We start from the raw sequence: 27,063 nt of genomic DNA on the forward strand, positions 1-27,063 counted from the left end.
AGAAAAACTGCTGGTGATGTTGACAAGATCCTCAAGAGAAGTGGTGGTAAAAACAATCATCCAAGGCCCACTTCAAATTGTGATACAATAGTGGATCTTTAATTTTGCTGAATGGACTCCTCAGATCTTCCACAAAACGTCAGATTAAAGTTGCCTCCTGCCCCTGAGTCCTTCAGGGCAGAGGTTTGAACCGTCGCTGGTTCAGGAATCACAGAGGCTGGATGAGAGAGTGGAGGAGATATTGCTGTATAGCCCAAGAACAGTCCTCCCGTGGGACTCAGGCTTGTCCTTTTCCCGGACGAATAGGGCAGGCAGAAACATCATGGCCTGGCTGACCAAAGTACATGCACAGGCCGTTCTTCCTCCTAAATCTTCTCTCTTTAGAAGTCAGGTGACAGTGACCAGGTTCCTTCGGTTCCTTCTTCTCCACAGCAGGAGGTGCTGCACCCCCTCGCAGTGCAGGAGCACTGGTTTGCTTCAGCCCAGGTAACACCTTAGGCTGGAGTTCCTTCACCTTGTCTCAGAGCTGCCCGTCAATCTGAGTAGCTAAGGCTATTAATTCTTCCAGCGAGTCAGGTGTCTCATGAGCAGTCAGCTCGTCCTTTACGCGGGTGTCCAGGCCTCTGCAAAAGAGTGTCTTCAGACATCTGGGGTCCCAGCGAAGTTCCGCTGCAAGAGTTTTAAATTCGATGGCAAATTCTGCCAGAGATCTGTTGCCTTGCTTCAGGTCCACTAAAGCAAATCCAGCAACAGACATATGAGCAGGGTCATCAAAAATGGATTTAAACAAGTCCATAAATCCTTCTATGTCCTGCACAGGGTAGATGCCCACGATAAGGCTCTCCCATCCAAATAAGACAGAATTGTAGCTGGTCTTAGAGAAGCCTGTGGGAAACAATGAAGGTTGTAAAGTGAAATGTAAGCTGCACTGGTTCAAGAAGCCCCAAGTCTTTTGGAGTACTCCGGAGAATCGAATTGGCGCCGCCAGTGGAACAGCTGATTTTAAAGTTACCTCTGGTAACAGACCTTCTTGTATAGAAGCTGTGCCTTGTGCCTTCTGTGTGTGAAGCTGGTGAAAAGCTGCAGTAAGTTTCTCCAAGGTTTCTTGCTTTTCTGAGAGGTGTTGAGCCAGGCCCTGAATAGCCTGCAAGGCAGAAAGGTGAGCCGGGTTCATGGGCTACAGACATCAAATACCTTTAGTTGAATCCCCAGGAGTACTGAAAGCTGAATTCACTGTAGTTACAGTTTCTCCAATTATTCTCCAATACTTTTAACCGGATTCACTGGAGTTAGCAATCTGAAATAGTAGTGCACCAGATATAGGTATGTGATAGTTTCTGAAATAGAAGAGAGTCTGTGAAGGGTTTTAGGAACATGGGCCCTCGTGGAGCGAGTACCGGTTCCTATCTGTAATAGAACTCACAATGTTCCCATCTGTGATCGCTTCCAGGTAGTAAGGAGTCTTCTGAGCATTCAGGGACGTAGGCCCTCGAGGAGCGAGTACCGGATCCCATCTTAGCAATCTGAAATCAAGAAGAGAGAGCGGGGCCCACTTGATAAGTTTGTGGAGGCAGAGCAGCGGAGAAAGAATTCCCCTTGCTAACTCGATCCGTAGTTGCAGGCAAAGACCTTTTAAGTTGGAAGCGGATGGCATCGCTACGGGGGGACGCCCCCGAGGTTTGCGCCCTTGCCGGTACAAACTCTGGAGCGTGCGCACGCACGCGCCCTTACGTCATCAGGCACATGGTGGATCTGCAGCGTCAGGCCAGCCCAGGGATTCCAGGAAGAACGGCGAGGAGCAGCCGCGGCAGCAGCTGTCTGTCAGACCCGAAGGGAGTCGCCACCAAGGTAGAGAGGGTGGAGCGAGGGCGAAAACAGGCACGAACGCAACATGTACCCTGATAGTACTTAAAAATAACCTATTTAAAATGGCTACTCAATAAACAGTTAAAAGTTGAATTTGAGCAAATTATGTGCAATGTTTTTTATTTTTTTAAGAAGTTTTGCTATGTCCCCTATATTATAGAAAAATAAAGCTGATAAACAGTAGCTCTGTATTGACAGCATAACATCTCTGTCAGGAAAATAAATAAAAAGAAACGATACCCGACAAAGATCCTTCTTGGGAGAAGCATCTGCCATATGGAACTACCTCCCAGAACAGCTTTGACGAATGCATGACTACTTCCATTTCAGGAAACAAGTTAAAGCCTCACTCTTCTGATAGGCTTTTAATGCCAAACTATATCTGCCTCCACCCTAAAAAGCAGCAAAGCAGATGGAATTTAATTCCAAACATATACTGCTTTAAAATGACTGCAATAAACTGACAATTAACATTTCTGAGTGCCTAAACTTGCTACTAAACCTTCTGCCGTACTGATATGATGTATGTTTATTTTAACCCAGGCATTACTGTTGATCAAGGTTTATATGCAAATTCATGAGATAAGTTTATTGCCTGTACATAAAATAATTTTCAAATCTGTACAAGTATTCTGAATCTGATATTATTAGTTTGTCTCTAGTTCAGTTCTTACTGTGCACATTCCTTTATTGTAAACTTCTACTACTGATATCTAATCATATGCTAATAGCCTTATATGTTATACTCTGCCTTGGGTGAATTTCTTATTCAAAAAGGTGGGTAATAAATCCAAATAAAAAGAGAAAAACAAAATTAAGACACTCAAAGTTGGTTTTTATTTAGACCATAGAAAATTATCAAAAACTATTTTAATCTGAAAATGGAGCGAGAAAACAAACAAACCCTAGCTCTATAATTTGTAGTCTTCTGTTCATCAGCATCTCCCCCCCCCCCTCCCCTTCCTGCTGGCTCTTTGCATCCTGCAGTGTGTACCATCAGCCTTTCAGCACCCCATGAAGCTCTCTGCCACAGGATCCAGCAGAGATCAGAAGCCCTTGAGGAGCAGTGAAACTATAATTTATCCCATGACTTACAAAAGTAGAATTATTTCATTTTAATATACTTCTCTTTTAACTCCTGTTAAACATGTAACGAGATAAAGAAAAACATCACAAGAGTTTTATAAATTGAGGAGCTTTAGTAGATTGCATAGTAAATAGATGAGAACAATTTTCAAAGTGGCTTACAAAAGGTTGAAGGAATTTTTACCCACACTAATAGCAGTGTCTGAAAATGGTCCTCCCTCAATGCAGAAAAAATGTGCATGCTGTTTCAAGATGGGCACACACCTTTAACCCATCCCAAGAGGAAGCATTATGGTGAGGAAAATTGCGCATGCAGACTGCATTTTCAAATTTTTGCATGCACTTTTCCAGCAAAATTCTTCCTACAAAAAAAGCAGGTGTAACTGACTGTACATATGTTATACCGTTGCAAGTTTCAGAGCGAAAGTACATGTCTACTTTCTTGTTGAGAATCTGCGCAAAGCTTTCAGGTAAAAAAAAAAAGTACATTGGGTCTTTGTCCCAATGTAGACAGTTTGAAAACTGTCCCCTATATAATACAGATATTTCATGTTGACTATTAAAAAAATGCATATTTGCTCAACAATTGCTCAGTTGCTGCTGTTTAGTTAATCTGTCAAACACAATCTTTGTCTGCTTCTCTTATATGTATTTCTGTTATGTTCAGGTACGTCACCTGATTTGAAATCGATAATAAAGAAAATTGTTTTCCCTGCTGAGTTTTCTTCGACATTCACAAGACAAGCCCAGACCATGTTCCATTAGATGGAGGCAAAGGCTTCTTTACTGCATAAACAATGCGTTTACTTCTTTTGCCTCAGTTATGTTTTTCAGCTTGAGAATACATCACAGCTGCACCCATCTTTGCAATAAATTTAACACAGTAAAAATGAGACAGAATGAAATTTGTAGTTACAACCAGCCTAAACTTATCCTCCTCCGAGGGCAGGCTTTCTGGGTTATTCTAGGGAAACTTCATTTGCATGTTTCACTGAGAATAATCCAGACCATGAGAGATGCCACAATAGCAGCTCCCAGACAGACTGGTTATAGCAAAAAGGCAAGTGCGGCGAGGGGCACCATTTATTTGTTGGAAAGGCCTCTCACCTCTTAGAATTCACAGATTATAATCCCTCCCCTATACCTTTGCAGGTAGGGGGTATTCATCAGCTAGGTAAGTACCACACTGAGGTAATAGGATACAATTAACGGGAGGCTTCAATCAAATCAAGCCACGCATGAAATTGACAACTAGGAGCTATACAGAGATGGGATTACCTTCTACATGATAAATGCCAATCATACTAAGCTGAACCCTCAGTTGGCTTCAGACCAAACTCCTAGAGATGTAGAAGGTATTCAAGCAGTTTCTGTGTTTGCCGTAAGAGAGGGCAGAGGACCCTACTCACAAAGCAGATGGAAAAAGTTTTCCATTTCAACCCATAACATTTTCTAGAGGATTCTTTTCTAGAAGCCCAAATAATTCAAGGCATGGTCTTGTATAAACCAAGAGAGTTTACTACTTACTGTTCAGCAACCAAATCATGTAAGGCAGATATCCATGCCTGAAGGGATATTTAAAGGTGATGATTCTCAGGAACTAAAACAAATCTCAATGAACCTGGAAGATGTAATAGGGCAAATTGACAAACTAAAGAATAGCAAAACACCTGGACCAGAAGGTATAAATCCCAGAATGCTGAAAGAACTGAAAAATGAAATTGCAGATCTACTATTAGTAATCTGTAAATATGCATTAACATCAGCTACAGTATCTGAAGATTAGAGGATGGCCAATGCAAAGCCAGTTTTTAAAAAGGGTTCTAGGGGTGATCAAGAAAAATAGAAGTCAATATTCAAAATTATTTAGCCGGATAACTCACAAGTTATCTGGCAATGTTTTGAATATTTAGCTACTTATCAGTCTAAATAAAAGGTAGATAAGTCAATATCTGGCTATAATTTAGCCAGACCCAAAAAAAAAAAAAAAAAAGAGGCAATTCCGGTGCATTCTGAAATGTGCCAAAATTAACCGCTAATTTAACCAAATTTCAGTTATATCCGGTTAACCCCCAGATTCATCAAGCCACAGTGAAAAATACCAGTAATATGGCACATTAAAGTATGGCGATAAAAAATTAGTGGTGAAGATGGGGAGGAGTGGTGAGAAATAGAGGGAAGTCATGATGGGGAGGATGAGGCAGGGGGAGTTAGTAGAGGAAAGGCATGAGCAGAGGTGAAATAGGAGGGAGGGAGGAGAAGGGAAGGAGTGGTAGGGGACTGAGTAGTAGCAGGAGGAGGAGTAGGGACAGTAGAAATAGAAATAGGGAGGAGGGAAGGGATAGAAGGAGGTGGGAGAGGGAGGAGTCTAAACAGGTGAGTGTGGAGGGAGGAGGATGACAGGGTAGGGATAGACAGGACAGATGGTGAGGGAATTATCAGGTAGATGCAGGAAGGGGGAGGAGCGGGGAATGAGAACAAGAGTCAGAAGAGTGACACTACCTCTCTGGAAGTAAAAGTGGCAACCCAATCCTCCGACAGCCAGAAGCAGCTCATCCATTATCTACGGGCCTACAAGTTCAGCATGGAGGATAACGAGCAACTCATTGCCAAGGTCCTGGAGAATTATATCATACTCTTCCTCAACTGGACTGCAGTGCCTTCCAGGGCTACCAAGAGCCAGATACGGCGGATCATCGCCCTGGCCATATCTTGACACAGCAGCAACAAGAGGACTGGAGAGCAGGTAGCTTACTGCTACAGGGACCTAAAGGGGCAGTTGAAGAATAAGGTGGCCAGAAGGAACAAATACATGTGCCAGACTGGAGGAGGAGCATTTCATTCAACAGCTGGGACAAAACATCTTTGAGGGCATAGATGAGACCCTGGATACAAAACGACCGGAGCTGATAAGTCTCGTCACCTATAAATGTGAAGACTGCTACAGATGTTCACACTTTTTTTGTATAGGATGCTCACACTGAATGATGCAAAGTGGATATCTTATGCAAAACTGTACATGTGCACTTCTTAGCATTCATACTTATATCTTCTTCTTTGTTTCCACAGCTCTCACCTAGGAAGAGGACCAGAACTTAGAGGCTTAGAACTTCACAGCCCCCCGCTTCCAGAGGCCCCATACCCCTTGCAGTAGAAGAGGACCCAGAATGCTCATTTGCACACTGTTCCCAGAATCCACCAAGAAAGGACTCCAGAGGTCACAGTGAGTGATCCAGGTGTCATGCTCTACAGCCCCAGCTTCCAAAGGCCCCGCATCCTTTATAGAAGAGGAGGACTGGAAGCACGAGCCTAACAGTGCGCAAAACTCAAAACTCTCAATCCAGTGTAGCATTAAGACGATCATTGTGCTGGTGGGAAAAAAGAAAACTATAGAATGCCTCAGGGATCTGTACTTGGGACTGTTGCTTTTCAATATATTTATAAATGATCTGGAAAGGGATACGACAAGTGAGGTATTCAAATCTGCAGATGATACAAAATTATTCAGAGTAGTTAAATCACATGCGGATTATGATAAATTGGAGGAGGACCTTGCGAGACTGGAAGATTGGGCATCCAAATGGCAGATGAAATTTAAAGTGGACAAGTGCAAGGTGATGCACATAAGGAAAAATAACCCATGCTGTAGTTACACGATGTTAGGTTCCGTATTAGGAGCTACCCCACAAAAAAAAGATCTAGGCGTCATCGTGCAAAAAACATTTAAATAGTCAGCTCAGCAAGCTGCGGCAGTCATAAAAGCAATGTTAAGAATCATTAGGAAGGGAATGATGATATCACCGGGGTCGGCAGCATAGCCAGCTCGCTCCGGGCCACCTCCCCCATCGAACGCTACCCTCCCTAGGAAAAATTTGATCCCCTTCTTTTTTGATGGAAGACTGTGCAGACTGGCGGGGGCTGCCATTTCGTCATGATTTGCGGCAAAAACGAGGCTTCTGGGATTGGTAAGGAGCAAAAAGATGCGTGATCCCCCCCCCCTTCCCCGCGGTGCCAGCGATCCAGGCCGGCCTCCCTCCCTTCGAATCCGCCGCCATCCTTCCTACCTTCTCTGGCATCTTCACTTTAAACTCATGGGGGTGCAGGGGACACTTGGAGGAGGGGATTCGCCGTATTTTGAGGCGGAATCGAGTGCTCAGGGGCCCGTAATGCGCCAGAGATCGGCACGATCATCTCACTCTCATAGTGTGGACAAGATGGCGGCCATGGCTGCGGGAGATCATTCAGCCCCGGTAGCAGAGGTCTCGGAGGAGGCCCTGCTTAAGATATCAGCAAAGGTGGTGGAGGTAGTGGATGCCAGGCTCCTTAAAATTCAAACCTCCATTGAAGATGGAGGTTTGAATTTTACAAATTCAAACCTCACGGATACAAGGTCAAAATCCATAACAAAGAATCTCACTACCATCCATCTTCGCTAGGGGTTCCACAGGGCTCTTTCCCTTTCACCCACCCTTTTCAATATTTACCTGCTCCCACTCTGCCACCTCCTTACAAAACTAAACCTGAAACACTTCCTATTCGCAGACGATGTTCAGATCGTAATCCCCGTAAAAGAATCCATTACAAAAACATTAGAATTCTGGGAGAGCTGCCTAACTGAGATCAAACACCTCCTCAACAGCCTGAACTTAATTCTCAATGCTTCAAAGACGGAATTCCTCATTATAGCCCCGGAAAACAACAACATCTCCACAAACCCACCAGCCAACCTGCAAACCTCTCACGTAAGAGACCTAGGAGCTATCATCGACAACCGTCTCAACCTAAAACCATTCATCAACCAAACGACCAAGGACTGTTTTCACAAGTTACATATCCTTAAAAGAATCAGGCCACTCTTCCACTCCCAAGACTTCAGAACAATTTTACAAGCAATAATCTTTTCCAAGTTATATTATTGTAATTCTATTCTACTAGGTCTCCCTGCTTCACATACAAAATCTCTACAGATGGTGCAGAATACAGCTGCCAGAATTCTGACTAACTCCAGGAGATTCGACCACATTACCCCAATCCTGAAAGCCCTTCATTGGCTACCTATTCACTACCGAATTTTGTACAAGTCCATCACCACCATTTACAAAGTCATCCACCAGCACGCCCCACTAAACTTACAAATTCCCTTAAAAAAACACACCGCCGTCAGACCAATTAGGGAGTGTTACAAAGAATCACTACATGTTCCAAACGCAAAAACCTTTCAACACAAATCCTTCAAAGACAGAGCGCTATCAACAGCAGGACCACTTTTATGGAACTCCATCCCATCCAAACTGCGCCATGAACCGTGCCTACTAACTTTCAGGAAAAGGCTAAAAACCTGGCTTTTAAAAAAGCCACCAAGACACAGACTGATCCCTACTACCGTCATCATAAACTCATTGCTATAATTGGGTGTAAATACCATCACTCTATCATCAACTTCAATCACGACTTCATTCAGTCCACTTTGGATTTAATTTTGCATCTTTTTAAATATTCATTGTAAATAATTCTGTTCTCAATCAATCTCTTTTCTTCTTCTTCCTATGCTCCCAGTTGTACTTCCCTGTTTATTGTGTAACTACAATTCCTGCACCAGTTATAGTTGCTCGAGTTCTCTGTACAATGCACACCCTGTTAAATGTAAACCGGTTTGATGCGACCCTTGGTCGTGAAAGCCGGTATAGAAAATAGTAAAATAAATAAATAAATAAGATGCTGTAAATGCTGTTGAGGGGCAGGCAAAGAGGCTGGATGAAGCGGAACACAGGCTGTCTGATCAGGAAGACAGGCTGCAAGCAGCAGAAAGGGAAGTACAAGCGCTCTCTACGCAGAATTCTTCACTGCTAGATCGGTTGGAAGATCAAGAGAATAGGAACCGCCGAAACAATTTAAAAATTATTGGCCTTCCTGAATCCGTACCAGACCAAGAACTGTATGATCTTATAGAAACTTGGCTGCCCAGCCAGTTGGGCCTGACGCTGAGCACTGGCAGTCTGTGCTGTGAAAGAGTGCACAGACTGGGGCCGCCTAGAGCCAAAGCTAGTAAACCAGGGCCCGTGATGGCCAGAATTCTGAACTGGTCTCACAAGATTCTAGGGATGTGCAGAGGAGCCGCATACGTTTCATACGGCATTCGTATTCGTTGGGGTAAGAAATGTTGTATCTGTTCAAAGGGGCCCCCCAATCCGTTGATAAGTGCCATTTTTATTCATTCCCTTTTAATTTAATTACAACCCCCCACCCTCCTGACCCCCCCCCCCAAGACTTGTCTAAATTCCCTGGTGGTCCAGCGGGGGTCCCGGAGCGTCTCCTGCCCTCCCTCCATCGGCTGCCGGCGCCATCTTGTGCTCCTACCATGTGACAGGGGCCAACCAATGGCAGCGGGACCCTCCTGACCCCCACAAGACTTGCCAAAAGTCCCTGGTGGTCCAGCGGGGGTCCGGGAGCAATCTCCTGCACTCGGGCCGTCGGCTGCCAGTAATCAAAATGGCGCCGATAACCTTTGCCCTTACTATGTCACAAGGGCTACCGCTGCCATTGGTCGGCCCCTGTCACATGGTAGGAGCACAAGATGATATTAAGTCGGAGGGTGTACAGAAAAGTTGTTTTTACTACCCTTTCCCCTCTCCACCCCAGTAAAAGAATTTTTATTTTTGTTCTTATTGCTCCGTCAGAGCAGAAGCAACTTGCGCGTCCTGGCTATCCTTCGTTCCGCCCCCTCCCCGCCCAGGCCATACCCCTGGCCCACCCCTTTTTCAGGGCCCGGCAATTGTGTGTGTATATCGGCACTTATGCATGTGGTCAGGCCCTTTTGAAAATGCCCATGGCGCATGCAGGGCCCGGCCACTCACGTAAGTGCCAATATTTGCATGCGTGGCCATTTTTTAATTCTGCCTTTGATGTTTGGGTACTTGCCAGGTACCTGTAACCTGAATTGCCCACTCTAGGAAACAGGATGCTGTGCTTGACGCTCAGTCTGACCCAGATTGGCAACTTCTTGTGTTCTTATGTAGATAAAAATGGAACCGATTATAATACTTTCCAATAATTTGATGTGTATATAAGTAAACCTCCACTGCCACCATATGCATTGACAGCAATATGGGACAGCTTTCACCAATAGCCTCCCCTCTTGTATTTATATCTTCAATGTGTGAAGAAAATAAGGACTGAGGGGAAAAAAAAAAGATTGATTTGCAGTGAAATAAGGTTCCTACTGTTGCAGAGTATCAGCCTTGATGTACCCTGTCATTATCACTTAACCTCTCTCTATGGAAGTAGGTTATATTCTTTTGTCATTTTTAATCATCTATCTGCAAAGAAAACATACCACAAGTTGTGACTTTTTCTCTCCCTGTTTAGTAGAAGTAGTCAAACAATGTTGGGTGATAAAAGTCTGTGAAGACACTTTCTAATAAATTAATCTTTGCATCTCTTTTTAACTGTGAAACAAGATTTACCTCAATCAGAGGCTACAGAAATGATGGGGTCTTTATTTCTGAAGAATGTATTTATGGCACACGGCAGTGCAGCAATCAGTGTTACAGCAAAGGACAATCTCCATGAGATTTGAAATTGGCAAAAATTAAAAGAGGCTTAACAAATGTGCCTTAAGGAAAAGCTTATTAATGGATTAATTTACAGCTTCTTGGATACAAAAAAACCTGTGTGGCCCAAATGTGCATAATTACCCTTAGAGAAATGTTGGGCCTTACTTACAAGGGGGTTTACTGAATAAGGCCTTTTGTTCTCTATTCAAATTTATAGTAAATATCATCTATCATCTTATACTAGACTACAACTGCGGCAGAAACATAAAAAAGAAATAAATTAACTTGGGAGAAAATTTTGGATTACAGAATCTTCAACTATTAAATATGATCTTAAACTACAAAGTATGATCAGAAATCATGTACTAACCAATGAATCTTAATCAACAATGTAGGTTGATATGGTATTTTGCTACTTATACTTGCCATCTGGCCAGGGTCATTTCTAGATCTTTCAGAAGGTAGCCTCTATTTAGCTATTAACATTTCTCAGACTGACACTGTGCCTCACTAAGCTATATGCTAATTAATTTACATAACTTGGAATTACAGGCAATATCTCTCTGAAACCTAAAATCTGTTGTCTGGTAAAGACTCTCAGGTCATACAGTCTGCCTCAAATTTCCTATCTACTGCAATACTGCAACCCAATTTGACCCTTCCTTCCTGATCATTAAGAATCCTTTGTGCATGTTGCAAGCATTTTTCTTTTATACCATTTTTCTTAAGGCTGGTCCTTGCAGTTACTTATTACAGTAATGCAAACTAAGGGAATCAATGGAAAGCTTACAAAGATTCTAATTTTGGAAAATTTACTATTCTAATCTCCTTCTCCCGCAGGTACATAATTAGAGCCCGATTTAAAAAAGCATTTACACATTTAAAATTGGGTTTAACATGTGTAAATGCACTTTACCTATGTAAGTAGACTTGTGAAAATTGCTACAATATATGCCATTGAATTATCCATAAGATATTCACGTGTAAAGTGCACTTTATGCATATAAATAGCTTTTTTAAATTGCTACGACAGTATGTAACATATTTATTTATTTATTTATTTAGGGTTTTTATATACCGGCATTCGAGAACGCAGTCCCATCATGCTGGTTCACATTAAACATAACATATACCAGTGTACCTTCCTTTAAATTACTTCCTGAGATAGTAAACCCTTTGGGGCAGGGAAATATATACCATATCTGATTTGTAACTCAACTCAAGCTCTGGTTTGGAAAGGTGAGCAATCAAAGCCAAATCCACAGCTATATCCCAAGTCAAAGTTCTCACTGGTTCTTTAACAGTGACAGCATTCAAACCTCAGGCCTCTAACGCCGGGGGATGGGCACCCAGCCTGAAGGCTCATCCTCGAGAGACTTTGAGCATACATGCAACATGGACTTTCATTGTTTTGCTCCTTTCCCTCTACACTTTCTTGTTATATCTTCTAACCTATCCTAGTTGTCCCCTCTCATTTTAAAATACATTTGGAAGGTTTTTATTTACCTTTGAAAATGTATCAAATAAGTGAAGGAGGAAGAAGGGGAATGAGAAAACATGCTATCCCTTCTTCAGGTGTAATTATTTTTATATATTATTTTCATTTATAGTCTTGCTCAGAGCAGTTTCACAAAATTAAAACAAATATACTGCAAACTGGTCTCGGTAATACAGCACAATAAATAAATTCACAAAATATGACACCATAAAAATGAACAATAGAGTGAAAACACAATTATAAACTGAGCTATGTAATCAGAATACTATAAAAGAAAACAGCCAGCTAAAAATCCAATGTAAGTGCATACATAGCATAACAAATGAATATCCCTCTTAATAACAGTAATCATTCTTTAAACAACATTAACAAACAAATAGCCACATCTAGTAAGCAAAACTGTTTCATTTTATAAAAAGCTTCATAAATCATATAATATTCTGTTCTTCAAAACTTCAAATATAGCACCTAAATGAAATCTGCAGAATGTTAGGGGGCTAACTGACAACAACAATACAACGTTTCATCAGGTATTCTTTATAAAAACAGCACTAAGGAGCTGGCCCGATGGCTCAGTACCTCTACTGTGTAATTGCCATACAAGAGATCTGGTTTTAGTTCTTGAGCATGGCTTGTGATCCTTACCGTGCCAAATTTAGGCACAAGCCCGAGTGAATATACCCTACCCCCCCTGGAAGATGATGCAATATTTATTAAATATGTGTAATGGACCCTACAGTCAGATTACCTGTAGGCTCTGGAAATGTGCAGATCCCAGATAGAACAGTATAGGTTAGAGCAGCGGTTCTCAACCGGTGTGTCGCGGCACACCAGTGTGTCGCCAAGCACCGGCAGGTGTGTCGCGCACTTCCTGGTCTCCCGCTCTTCCCTCCCTCTACTCACCCCAGAGAGACGCGCACAGTTCTTCAACTAACACTGCTGCTGTTCCTGCCCGTGCTATCGGCACCTTCAAGCTCAGAGTGGAACGGCAGCAGTGTTTGTGGAAGCCAGCAACGGCAGCATGGCCTTTTCTTTGTCCCGCCCCTACAGCCCGGAAGAGGAAATGATATTTACCAGGCACGCGGGAAGAAGAAAGGGCCATGCTGCCGCTGTCAAATTAATGTCCCAAGTCTCCCCCCCCCCCCCCCCCCCCCCGGTAAAAGGTAGCAATCAGCTGTTTGTCTGTGCTGCGATCATTGCGATGCAGTACAGTCAGCTGAGAATGTGGTCGTGGCAATTTCCTGCCGCTCAGCTGATTGAGAAATCCGTCGATTAGCTGCCTCGGGTCTGCGGCGTTTAACTTTTTTTTTTTTTTTTTTTTTATGGTCCCGCTGATGTCAGCAGGTTTAGGGCCTAAATCGTAAGCCACCCCCCCCCCCCCCCCCAATGCTTTCTGCTGTTCTTCTCTCTCATTGTAGTAGCACTAGGCTCAGAGACTCATGGCCGCTGCAGCCCTTCCCCTCGGGAACACTTCCTGCCTCTCTTCAGGCTGCGATCAACTGGCTCCTGCCGATCAAAACGCAGCCTCTTCATACTGTGGGGAGCCTGTCATTGGCTTCCCGAGGCTCTGCACATCCACAGCTTACAGCCGCTATTCTCAGCCCCTCCTTCCTGCACCCTCCGTACCACGTGAACTTCCCCTGGCTCCTGTAGCTAGAATCGCGGCCTTTCTGCTCTTGGCAAGTCACTCACCCGTGCAACCAACAATGGCCCACATAGAGAGACGGTCACTGACTCCCGCAGCCCTTGCACATCATGGCTACTCGACGGATTTCCCAAATAGCCACATGGCAGGAAATCCCCGCGGCCACATTCTCAGCTGACTACTCTGTGCTGCGATGATCACAGCACAGGCAAACAGCTGAGTGCTGCTTTCTTACCGCTGCGGGGCCGGAGGAGTCACCCCTGCTGCAGTTCTCAACTTGTCACAACTGCTTTAATAGCAGAATACCAGCTGCCTTGTACAATAGCTGCCATGTGGGGTGGGGGTGAGTGAGAGAGACAGAGAGTGCCTGCATGTGTGTAAGTATGTGAGAGAATGTGTGTGATTGACACTGTGTGTGTAAGAAAAAAAAATGTGTGAAAGCAAGAGTATGCTTAGGGAGGTGACTGGTGTGTGTGTGAGAGAGAGATTGGTAAGGTAGGCGACTGGTGTATATGAGTGAATGAGATCAGTCGGGTGTGACTGGTGTGTATGTGTGAGAGAAAGATTGGTTAGGGAGGTGACTGGTGTGTGTGTGTCAGAAAGTGTGTATGTGTGTGTGAGACAGACAAGTCATGGACCCTAAGGAAGAGGAACGTCAGAACAGAGCTTCACCAGCCATTGCTGCTTCTGGTGTGTGCTGAGGCCTACAAGGGAAAGGAGTAGGATAGTTGCCAGTGAGGGTAAGTAAAGGTGGCTTTTTAAGTTTATCTTTCTTGATTGACTGCCATTTTAATTATTGGGTATTATGTGATTTGTCTGCTGTTTGAAATATTTTATTGGTGTTTAGGGAATTTTTAAAATAATTTTGTAAGTTTTTAATGATCAGATATTATTCTATTTATCAGCTGTTTTATATTTATTATTCTAGTTTTAGAATTATTATTTTATATTACTTGAGAAATGTATAAATAGAAATGTGGAGACAAAAACTGAATTGGAAACAGCAAGAAGCCAGACTGAGTGTATGCAGTGCAACAATGGGAAAACAAAATCATTAAATTGATGGTCACTTTATTCTGTATTTGGTGATGGTCTATCTGTGTTCTGTGTGTGTGACCCAGGTAAAGGTATTCTGCAAGCTTGTAGTTTCTGTGTAGGGATCTATAACAGCTTGGCTTGTTCTGGTTTTCCTCATAGGAGGTGTATTGATGTTTAGGGCCTGGTTAAATATTTGTAATGTTGTCTTTTCATAGATAGGATTGTTACTGTTTGAATGAGTTCCATAATGCAGGTGTAACTTTGTGCAGGTTAGTTTGTGTACATTATTGCAGATCCTGGGAGTCTATTAGGTGCTATATTTCTGTTTCCATTTCTTCAGTTTTGCACTGCATGCAGAGTACCTTTTTTGGATCTCCATTCCAGTTTGTCTCCATATTTGTAATTTGCGGTCTTTCTGTACTTGGTGAAGGTCGATTCTATGTGTGTGACCGATGTGAAGTATTTTACTAGCATGTAGGCATTTGTATCAATATTATTTGTTGTGTTTTCTCAATAGGACATGTATTGGTGGTAAATTATTGTTTTTTCATAAGGAGGGCTATTGCACCTGGTAGGAGAGAGTGTTTATGTTGCTGTTACTGAGATGACACCAGAAATCTTTTTTGCATGGTAAATTGAAAGGGGAATGGCCTAGTTCTGGGGGGTCAGGGTGGATCCCGTAGATACAAAATATATGTTTATATTTAGCCCCGTGACGGTCATGTGTTCAGTGTGTCACGCATGTGACAACTATCTATCAGGTGTGTCCCGACCGAAAAAAGGTTGAGAACCACTGGGTTAGAGAGAAGGAGGATACCATTCAAATATAGCCCCTCCCCTTGAGGCTGCTGGGGTGGTCAGCCCCTTGAAGGTTTTAAAAGCAGCTCCCTGATGGGAGCCAGGAGGCAGACCCTTATGGTTTTGCTAAGCTTAGGAGGTAGTAAGGAGCTGTTTTTTTTCCATTGGCTTTTCACGCCCAGTCAGTGGAACCAAGATCACCCAAGCCTGGGGATCCTGATCAGGACTGGGAGCATATTCCTTCCAGATCACTCCCTGGCTGGTTGGGATTTCCCTCTGGGTTGTTTTCTGGGTTTTGTTTATTCTGATTTGTAGGTAGCCTGGTGGTACCCCATGTACCTCCTAGGATCAGGTACTGTGGAACCCTGGTTTGGGGCTGCATAGGTTAGGAAAGTCCTGGCCCTATACACCCTTGAAGAGGATGGCAGAGGTGGTAAACTTTTTTTTTTTTTAATTTTATTTTTATTGCATATTAAACAAAATAACAAGAATTATCTTGCATTGAAAAACATGAGATTACAGAAATAGGAAACAGAAATTAACATGTAGTAAACTTCACTACCACTGAAATTAACCTAACCCCTTTCTTATAGGAAACTTGGGGGGGAGAGACATCAAGAAAACGGAGCAGTCAAATGCAATGTATAAGTTACAATAGGAAAATACTGGACCCCCTGCTAATATTTATCGGAAATGTATACAGTTATTCCCAAAAGCCCCTTAAGATGTTCCGGGTCTGTAAAAATATATTTTTCATTCATATAGTTTACCATACATCTGCATGGATATTTCAAGGTAAAACTACCCCCCTTCGATAACAAATCCTGTCTAAGGGCAATAAATTTCCTTCTCCGTAATTGCGTACTTCCAGCAAGATCGGGATACACCCATACTGTTTGTCCATAGAATGTAGACAATCTTGATAGAAAAAAGAATCGCATTACTGAGTCTCTTTCAGAAGTAAAAGCAAAAGTTATCAAAAGTGTTTCTCTCTTTTTTACTTCTAACTCCGTGGAGCTTTGTAAAATTTCAAAGATATTCATTGGAGCTATATCTGTGGGGTCTTTTCCTTCTGTCTTTTCTTGATTATTCTTATGATCTTTTTTTGCTCTAAGATAATACGCCTTAAAAATAACAGGGAGGCATGTTGATGGTATTTTAAGAATATGCGTCATATATTCTTTAAATAATTCCACTGGTGATAGTTGATCCATCACAGGAAAATTGAGTACTCTTAAGTTCATTGCACGTACTATGTTTTCTAGATTTTCAATTTTTTTCAAAGTCTCTCCTTCTATTTGAATTTGGTACTGTTCTATCTTCTCAGCTTTATGCAATCTCTCATCCATACTCAGCATTTTCTTTTCTTGTTCTTTCACTTGTTCATTATTATCTTTTAAAGATTTATTTGTCTCCCCCACTGCTTCTGTTAATGATGTTATGGAAGCATCCAATTTCACAATCACATTCCATATAGTGTCCAGAGTGATTATCGTGGGTTTAATGATTATATTTTTACTGACCTTAGACTTTGCTCCCTGGTCATGCTGGATTTTCCGGCCTGAGTCCTCAGCAGTTGGTGTGCTAGCTTCGAAGGGGATTTTCACAGTGTTTCCAGCCGACCCTTGCTCTGGGTCCGCCATTTTTCCCCACTGCTCGCTTCCCTTCTCTGCGAGGAGCTCCGGCTCCATCACCTCCCGCTGGGCTTCTAGTTCAAAAACAGCACCCAGGAATTCCTCCGATATGTCCCCTGGTCTCATCAGACCAGTTCCCGGCGACGACAGCGTTTCCGGCGCCCCGGGACTTAAAGATATTTCGTCGACCTGGACGGGAGAGATCTGCTCCTGTCCCTGCCCTTCAGCAGTCCTCTCGATGGGCGTAGCAGGGGGTAAGCCGAAACACTCAGTAATGGTTCTTTGTGAAATTTCTGCAGTCAAGGCAACAGGCAGGCTTTGAAGCTTTGCCTTACGTTTCGTATGAGGCATTCTCCGTAAGCAAAAAGCAGAATTTCAACAAGGGAAATGAAACAAGGTAAGAGCCGAGCGTTTACCATGCTCTCAGTAGGCAGCCATTTTGTCTCTCCCCGGAGGTGGTAAACTTGAGCAGAACCTTCTGGTGGTAGCTTCATTTGGAATGGGAAAGACTTTGTTTAGAAATCAGAAGGAAGTGTTTGACTGCCCCTTCCTACCTGAGAAGAACACCTTGAGCTACTGGTTCCTGGGAGGATCCCTCCCATCCGGGATTCAGAGGACAAGAAAAAGAACAAGGAATTGATCAAATTGTTAGTAAGAACTTGCCTTGACATCCGGAGTCTTTGCCTCTGGGGAGAGAGAGGTAAATTTAAACTCTCTGTGTCAAGTTTGGTTTTGCCATTGTTATACTAAACTAAAAGGGTGCCTTGTCCACCTAGGGGCTTTCACTTTTCCACACCCTGGTGGATGGAGATACCTTGGGTCCCCTGAAAGGAACATTCCTGCACAGATTGAGAGAAGGAACTGTTATCAAGTCACTTTCCTGTGGTGCTAAGAACCAAGTCATTTGTGCCATTTCCAAACTGCTTGTCTATCAATAAACTTTATGTATGCACACTCAAAGTCTGGAATGATTTTTGGCACTTATAGCCCAAACTGGGATTCATACAAGTGTACACCCCTCTCCAAGTGATATAAAGATCTAAAGACAACCTTTAGCATTCGGGGCCCTGAAAGGAAACTTCCCCCCCATCCAATAAAGGACTCACACCTTGGGGAGAAATAAAAAAAAGACTGTGGTTCAGCTAGCCAGTGTTCCAGCCCCAAAGAAACAGCAAATTCTTTTATGGACCCCAAAGGAGTGTGGCCTGCTCCCGGAGACGGGATTACATATGAATAGTTTGATAATCCAGGATGTCAGTACTAATATGAGCAATAACTTGATGCCCTCTATAATTCCGATTTGCAAACTTCTCTTCCTGCGAGACACAATTTCAGAATTCAGCACTGGCTATGGTTTAGGATGCTGCAAAGGCAGTGCTTACAGTAACTGCTCCATCATTGAATTGGTGGCTAACAATTAATCTCTACCTATAGGACAGTTAGAACAATGACTTAGGTCCATTAGCAGGTGGATGGTTTCCAATAAATCAGTATTTAATTTAGATAAGACAGCTATCTTTAATGAAGCACAGCCAGCTTTGGCAGGGATATTTCATGCAAACGTTAGAAAAAGCTCATAATCTAGTGATTTTGTTAGGTACCAGATTAAAACCAAAGGCTCACATAAAAGATGTAGAAAGAATGGCATTTTATAAATTAAAAACTATCAAGCCATTAAAGCTGTTTCTGGAGACAATTTAAGATAGTTTGCTCAAAACCATCACTTTCTCAGAGTTAGATTATCGTAATGCCCTATATGTAGGGCTACTTAAAACTCTCTTAAGTGTGTTAGTATTCATTCAACGCATGGTTGCGAGGGTTATTATAGGTACAAATGTTTATAATATTATCCCTGTGCTCAAGAAACTCTAAGGGCTTTCCATTCAAGAGAGTTCAGTTTAAAACATTTCTTCGTAAAGAGTCTTGTGAAAGATGACAAAACTTTTAATATCTTTGGAATCTTTGAATTCATTACATTCCCACCCACATTCTACGATCAGTGGGATAGAACCAGTTAACTGTTCCTTAATTCTAGAAATACACATTACAGGAATTGTGCTCTAGAGCTTCTTCTTACACCATGCTGCCAACACTGATGAATGTTCTGCCCTATGCTCTGAGGGAAGAAACTATTTGCATTTTCAGAAGGATGTGAAACTTGTTTATTTAAGAAGGCCTATGGATAGTTAATTTTCATTGTAATTTTAAGTCGTCATTATTTAAATGTTTGTTCTCTTCAGTTTTGTTGCTTGTGAATTTGGGAGTAAAGACTACGTATAAGGACTAAGTATGTATATTTGTAATCCACGCTGAAGATTATTTCATGGAAGACGCAGAACATAATAATAAATACATAAATAATAGAACTCCAGGTACTTAAGAATGAAAGCTCAAAAAAGAAAACTGATTACAGTATCTGAAAACATGTCAGGCAGCCAGCCATGGCATCTCTCTCTTCTCCTAATTTTCCTGTATGCATCAAGAATAGACCAGGACACCACACAGATTGAGAGCCAATGCCAAAACACCCAATAGGTGATTCAATTCATAACCATTCCTACAGAATGAATAAGGACAGAACTATAGGTTGCTCTCCTGGTATTTAAGGGCATTAATGTCCTGGCCTCAAATTGTTTTAATTATGTTTTAAAACTATACCAACCTACTAGGACTTTACAATCAAGCTCAGAAATGTCTTTCAAAGTCATTCGACTAGATGAATCACAAGATAGGCTTTTTTATGTTTAGGGACCTTTAATCTAAAATTCACTACCCAAGTGCTTAAAAAGCAAAACTGGGATTTTAAAGTTCAGAAAATTGGTAAAGGCCTTTTTCTTTCAGCAAGCATTTAATATATCAGGGTAGTAAGGAGAAGAGTCAATCTGACACTGATGAGTAGAAGGCTCTATGTGGGGAAAAGTATGGGAATGGTCAAGTGCAAGTGATTTTTAAATTTCAGGTAGCGTGATGACTGTTTATAAGTGAGTCATTTTTTATGTTTTAGTGTTGTGTTCGTATGTGTTCTAATTGTAAACTACCTAGAAATGTTGATAGGTGTTTAGTAAATATTTTAAATAAATAAATAAATACATTCAATACTTCTTCAAGCCCTAGAATATTGTAGTTTAGTGGTAGAGTCATTTGCCTCAAAGCCCCAACAGTTCAAATTCCCAAGTTTGGAAATGTGAAATTCAAACAAGGATTGTTTCAGCATTTCTGGAAGCCAATTTATACCATAGACATGACAGACAGAACATTTTTTATATATTGCACTTAGCCTCCTACTCACTGCAAATTTAAACTATGCAGCAAGTAATCAGGAATGATGCATTAATTAGGAATAATCTCTGTATATATTATTCGCACAATTCTTAAATTTATAATTGTAAAATTAATTTATAACTTCTTAGCTTCACAGACACTAATCTCCATTTATCTATGTAGTGTGTTTGCTACCATTCATTTGCATTTTCGTTGAGACTTAGTAAGTTCGTGAAATGATAAAGGGAAGTACCATTTCAGGAAAAATTTCCTTTTCACATTGTGTCAACAGAGAGAATCCTTAATAAATAAATGCCTAAAATGTTAGCTTAGAACAAAGGTATAATAATAAAATTAAAAAATGTTTCAATGTAGCTAACAATGCAGACAACTGGATTAGAACTTTATCCAGGCTGAAATATATAGTAGACCTTTGATCTAGCAAACAGTCACTAGTGCAGTCATCCTCACAGGATGAATCAAAATTTGGGGGGGAAGACACCATAATTGTTACTCTGGCTTCATTGAGCTTATAGGGTCCCAGCCAGCAGATCTGAAAGATCTAACCCCCCCCCCCCCAAACAAGGCAGTTTGCTACAGAACATTCTATAGTAAAAATAATTACATAACATAGTGTTTTTTTTTCTTCTGCATATATAACCAGCAAGTCCTAATCAACACCCAAATTTAAGAAACTTGAATATAAAGTTAAGCTTACCACCACATCCGTCCTCATCTTTCCAAAAGTCTTGATCAAGTGGGCATAATGGTAGTCTTCCATCTGCCTTAAAATAGCTGTCATACTTGCCACAAAGTTCCCCTGGAAAAAAACAATTTTTATTTTACCTATTTATTTTTGTATTTATTATTTACCGTATACAGTCTAGCCTCAGTGGCAAGCAACAAATACATACATATACAGTCAGCTGTTATTCAACCTTGCCCTGAAATAACCACTGGAAATTGCTACCCATGATCAAAAGTGAGTGAGTGAGTGAGTGAAGAGGAGAGGAGAGGGTAATGATGACATACAAAAACATTACTGCAGCCAATCCCATGCTTTTTAAACTGTCCGTCTGCCCCTCTAATAGCGTTTTTGTTTCATGTCCCATCCATACCACATTTTCAGGACTTGTAAAAGGGGTAGGGGCATGAAGACTTTTGACAAGTTTTTTTCTTACAAGTTTAAGTATATGCACACAACCTGAAAAAATAGGCTCCTTTTATCTGTTTTCTTATCATTTAAAGCCTTGTCAAAAGATCAGTTTCAACTGCAGAGAAATTGCTTTTCTTCATAGTGTGCTTTTCCTTCTCCTTCACTGTTCTCCAGCAAAAAAAATTTAAAAAAAACCACCCCACCATTATGATGAACAATGAAATACAAGGAAACAGTAAAAATCATCATTTTAATTGTAGGTGTTTTTTTTTTGTTTTTTGGTTTTTTTTTTTAGATTTTTTGTTAAAAAGAGTGAATCCACTTATCTTTTCAGTGGACTAGCAGTAGTCCCGAAAGCTCAACTGCACGCCGCTTTGCTAGCTTGCCCCGCTCTGCTAGCTTGCCCGACACCGCTGGTGTTTCGAAGTAAATTCTTCGTCAGGGGCTTCAATATGCATTTAAAGGATCGGTCTGAATATGCGGCTACTGTGGCACAGTAGCCGCATATTTACTCTTTTTAACAAAAAAGTTGAAAAAAGAGACTTGTTTGAAAATTTGAAAAAAGAAAAAAGAAAAAAAGACCAAAAGGGCGGTAAAAAAAGGAAAAAAAAATGTTTCCATGCAGCGCCTAATCTGTGCGGCGTAAATATATGGACTTTTCTTTAAAAAAAATGGGTAACCCTATGATCGTACTTTCAATGGGCAGCCAATTTGGCAGTTGTACCTGAAAGCAAAAAACGCCGGCAGGCGGAAGTGTGCATCAGCCCATAAATGAGGGTATACCTAATTGAAAAGTACCATAGTATATTTGTGACTGTATTGTGATTTTTGAGACTAGTTGTGTCACATTTTTCCAATTTTTTGTCTATTATACTATTAATATGTTGACATCTTCAGTTTGATGGAAGAGCATAGGAAGAAAGATGATGCCAAGAAAGCTCATAAACTGCAGAACCCAGCTGACAGGGTTAGGAGAGTGTTACAAAACATTAATAACTGGGTAAGATCATTTGCGCAATTGGCCTTAATAGGTAGCAGGGCAGATCCTTCACAACATTTGGCCATGTGGTCATATTTGGACACCATTGTTGCACCCAGCCAATGTATGAGGGCTTTGCCTGGATCTAATATGATGAAAAGTTTAGAGAAAGGATGGCAGACATGCTGAAAATGTTCTGGGGATTACATGAGATTGCATTATAGCTTTAGCATATGACCTAGGACCACTGATGCCCAGGCACACAGCCATTTCTTTTGGTGTGCCACTTAAAGTTTGCTGGCAAAAGAGGATGTTGCTCACAAGACTGCAGGTATAAACAAATGTGCACAACCTGTGCAGCTAATCATCCAGCCACTAGATGCTCCAAGAAATGACCCAACGAGAAAGGTAAATAAAGGCATATCAGAGCGAGTACTGTTGTGGTTCCCGATCGCGTCCCTACGCGATCCGACCCCCCTACCTTCATCAGCGGCCCGGTTCCGATCCCCTCGAGGCGCGGGTCACAGCGCTCCGGTCGCGGGATGAAAATGGCACCTTCCCCAGCAGCAGCAGCGGCAGTCGGAGGGAGAGCTCCGCCCCTTGTAGGGGCTGAGGCAAGAAGGAGGGGCCGTCCCCGGAAGATGACGTCAGCATAGGCGGGGGATTTAAGGCGACTCAGTGGGCTGCTGATCGCCTTTCAATAGGTTTCCTGCCGTGCTTGTGACCTGTGCTGTGCTTTGGACCTGACTCTGCTTTGCCTTCTGCCTCCCTAGACCCGGATCGGATTGGACTTTGCCTTGCCTGCTGCCTGCCTAGACCCGGACCGGATTGGACTCTGCTTTGCCTTCTGCCTGCCTAGACCCGGATCGGATTGGACTTTGCCTTGCCTGCTGCCTGCCTAGACCCGGACCGGATTGGACTCTGCTTTGCCTTCTGCCTGCCTAGACCCGGATCGGATTGGACTTCGCCTTGCCTGCTGCCTACCTAGACCCGGACCGGATTGGACTTTGCCTCGCCTGCTGCCTACCTAGACCCGGACCGGATTGGACTCTGCATTGCCTGCTGCCTGCCCAGACCCGGACCGGACTGGACTTTGCTTTGCCTGTTGCCTGCCTAGACCCGGACCGGATTGGACTTTGCCTCGCCTGCTGCCTGCCTAGACCCGGACCGGATTGGACTGTGCTTATCTGCTGCTTGCCTAGATCCAGGTTGGATTGGGACTCTCCTGCCGGGCACTGTTCCGTGGTCTGGTTGGGACGTTATCTCCCGGCGGGATTCTTCTCCGGCGATACTGAGCAGTTCTTCTGGAGTCCGCCTTCCGGTGACGAAGGGCACCAGATTCCCCAGGTGGGTGACTTCGTTCCGGGCCAAGGGTCCACAGATAACAGATTGAAAGGCCATGGACCCGGTGGACTTGTCCGGTCTTCAGGCAATTCCTGGACTCGCTCAACAACTAATGCAGCAGCGACAACATCAACAACAGCAGCAACTAAGTCTGGAGGCTTTAACGGCAACCGTAGACAGACTAGTCCGACGGCTAGAGGCTCCCCAGGGAGCGGTAGCGGCAGCACCACCAACTCCACCACCCAGTGCCTCAGCATCTGTCTCTCATTTACCAGCACCTCCTCGGTTCTCAGGAGAGGCTACAAAATGTCGAGGATTTCTCAATCAATGTTTTATTCGTTTCTCCTTGCAAGAGATCCAGTTCCCCAACGATCGAACAAAGACGTCTTTCATCATCTCTTTACTAGACGGGAAGGCCATGGCGTGGGCATCACCCATCTGGGAGAGAGGAGATGCGATACTAAACGACTTGACTAGGTTCGTATCTACCTTCCGACAAGTGTTCGACGAACCCGGAAGACTTTCAACCGCGTCTTCAGAACTCCTTAATTTGCGTCAAGGAACAGGAACTTTGGCTGACTTTGCAATCACTTTCCGCACCTTAGCCTCTGAATTAGGATGGCAATCGGACTGCCTCCGAGGCATTTTCCTGGAGGGACTGTCGCCACGTATAAAAGATGAACTGGCGGGACGCGACCTTCCTGAGGACTTGGACGCACTGATTGATTTGGCGGGTCGTATTGATCGTAGGATTTTACAACGGGCCAAAGAGGCCAGACCTCCTCGCCGACTGGCACCCTTGGCTCCTCACTTCTCGCGTCCCTTGGTGCCTTCCACCGCCACGGAGAGTTCTACTACCGCCAATGAAGAACCCATGCAGCTCGGAAGGAGTCGGCTAACGCCTGAAGAAAAACAACGCCGGAGGAGAATGGGTCTCTGTTTATACTGCGGTAACAAGGGCCATCTTCTCGCTCAATGTCCCGAGCGTCCGGGAAACTTCCGATCCTAGGTATCTCGGAGGAGCAGACCCTAGGGGGAGATCCAGCTCCTCAGTTCGTGGTTCCTGTTACCATACGCGGAGGACATGGGACATTTACTACACAAGCATTGGTTGATTCCGGAGCAGGAGGGAATTTTATTTTGGGTAAACTAGTTCATCAACTTCAGATTCCCACACAGCCCTGTAAAGTTCCACTATTTATCTCCTCCATCCAAGGGGAGAATTTGCCGGGACAAGTTTCCTGTATGACCACCCCCATTGTGCTCCACACTGGCATTCTACACACAGAAGAGATATCTTTCTTTATTTTAGGAAAAGCAGTCCATCCCGTGGTCTTAGGACTACCCTGGCTTCAAAAACACTCTCCCATCATGGATTGGAGGACTCTGCAGATTGCAGCCTGGGGTCCAGAATGTCAAGGGTCCTGCATTCACTGGTCACCCCACCCAGGTTTACCGTTAACCACTACCAAGATTGGATTACCGCATCACTACTCCGAATTCATGGACGTCTTTTCCAAAGAGAATGCCGAGATTCTTCCCTGCCACCGAAGATTCGACTGTGCGATCAATTTATTACCTAATGCTATCCCACCTAGAGGGAGGACTTACCCGCTTTCAGCACCGGAGTCCCAAGCTATGGCTGAATATATTGAAGATAATCTGGCACGGGGGTTTATTCGACCCTCTACATCTCCTGCTGGGGCAGGATTCTTTTTCGTTAAGAAGAAGGACGGGTCTCTAAGACCATGCATAGATTACAGAGGACTTAATGCTATAACTCGCAAGGATCGTTATCCGTTACCCTTGATACCCGAGTTACTGGATCAACTGCATGGAGCCCAGATATTTTCAAAACTCGATCTACGCGGTGCCTATAACCTGGTTCGAATCAAGCCAGGTGATGAGTGGAAGACCGCTTTCAATACCCGCAACGGCCATTATGAATACCTTGTAATGCCTTTCGGCCTGTGTAACGCACCTGCGGTTTTCCAAAACCTGATGAACGAGGTGTTTCGGGACATGTTGTATAAACAAGTGATCATTTATCTGGACGACATTCTCATTTTTTCTAAAGACTTGGATACACATCGCAGAGATGTTAAGCTGGTTCTTCAGCGATTAAGAGAGAATCACCTGTTTGCCAAATTGGAGAAATGTCTCTTCGACCAACAGTCCATTCCTTTCCTGGGATTTATTGTATCCACCACTGGTTTCCTGATGGATCCGGAGAAGGTGGCCTGTATTCAAGATTGGCCACAGCCCAAGGGACTGCGGGCCATACAGCGGTTCCTGGGGTTTTCCAATTTCTATCGAAATTTTATACCTCATTATTCCCACATTGTGGCACCCATTACCGCGTTAACCAAGAAAGGAGCTGACACCAAACGGTGGCCTCAAGAGGCACTACAAGCATTTCAAAAATTGAAAATGGCCTTCTTGGAAAAACCTTGCCTGCACCATCCGGATCCGAATCGTCCGTTTATCGTAGAGGTGGATGCCTCCGATGTAGCGGTCGGTGCTGTCCTAAGTCAACACTCTACCCGAGGAACATTACTGCCCTGCTCCTTCTTCTCTCGGAAGTTTTCTCCAGCGGAGAAGAATTATGGAATAGGAGATAAGGAATTGCTGGCCATCAAGATGGCCTTCGACGCATGGAGACAGTGGTTGGAGGGTGCCCAACACACCATCACGGTCTATACCGACCATAAAAACTTAGAATATCTTAATAAGGCTCAACGCCTCAATCCTCGCCAGGCACGATGGTCACTGTTTTTCTCCCGTTTTGATTTTGTCCTCCGTTTTCGTCCCGCTGCCAAGAATGGACGGGCTGATGCTCTCTCCCGATCTTTTGAGGTGGAGGATCTTCCTGAAACTCTCAATCATGTCATTGATCCCGCCAAACTGCTACTGGCAGTCACCAGCACAGCACCCTCCGGGAAGACGGTGGTTCCCCTCCGACTTCGCCCCAAGGTACTATCTTGGGCTCACGACTCCCTTACGGCTGGTCACCCCGGCCGTCAACGCACCTGGGAATTGTTAGCACGGTATTACTGGTGGCCCCAAATGAAGGAGGATGTACGGGCTTATGTTTCCTCCTGTCCTAAATGTGCTCAGCAGAAGCCGTTGCCAGGTCGGCCCTGGGGACTTCTCCAGCCCCTTTCCCCTCCTCTCGAACCTTGGACTCACATTTCCACGGACTTTG

At 43.4% G+C, this 27,063-nt stretch overlaps 1 protein-coding gene across 5 annotated transcripts in view; it reads right to left on the reverse strand.

The window, feature by feature from the left end:
* DOCK1 (dedicator of cytokinesis 1) overlaps positions 1-27,063 on the reverse strand; it is a 1,428,876-nt gene that overhangs the window by 600,659 nt on the left and 801,154 nt on the right. For all 5 annotated transcript variants that reach the window (XM_029610025.1, XM_029610029.1, XM_029610028.1 and 2 more), the window contains exon 28: positions 21,098-21,199. In XM_029610025.1, the coding sequence (XP_029465885.1) occupies positions 21,098-21,199 (102 nt within the window). The remainder of the gene's footprint in view (positions 1-21,097; positions 21,200-27,063) is intronic.

This window comes from Rhinatrema bivittatum, chromosome 7, assembly GCF_901001135.1.
Source record: "Rhinatrema bivittatum chromosome 7, aRhiBiv1.1, whole genome shotgun sequence".
Taxonomy (NCBI): domain Eukaryota; kingdom Metazoa; phylum Chordata; class Amphibia; order Gymnophiona; family Rhinatrematidae; genus Rhinatrema; species Rhinatrema bivittatum.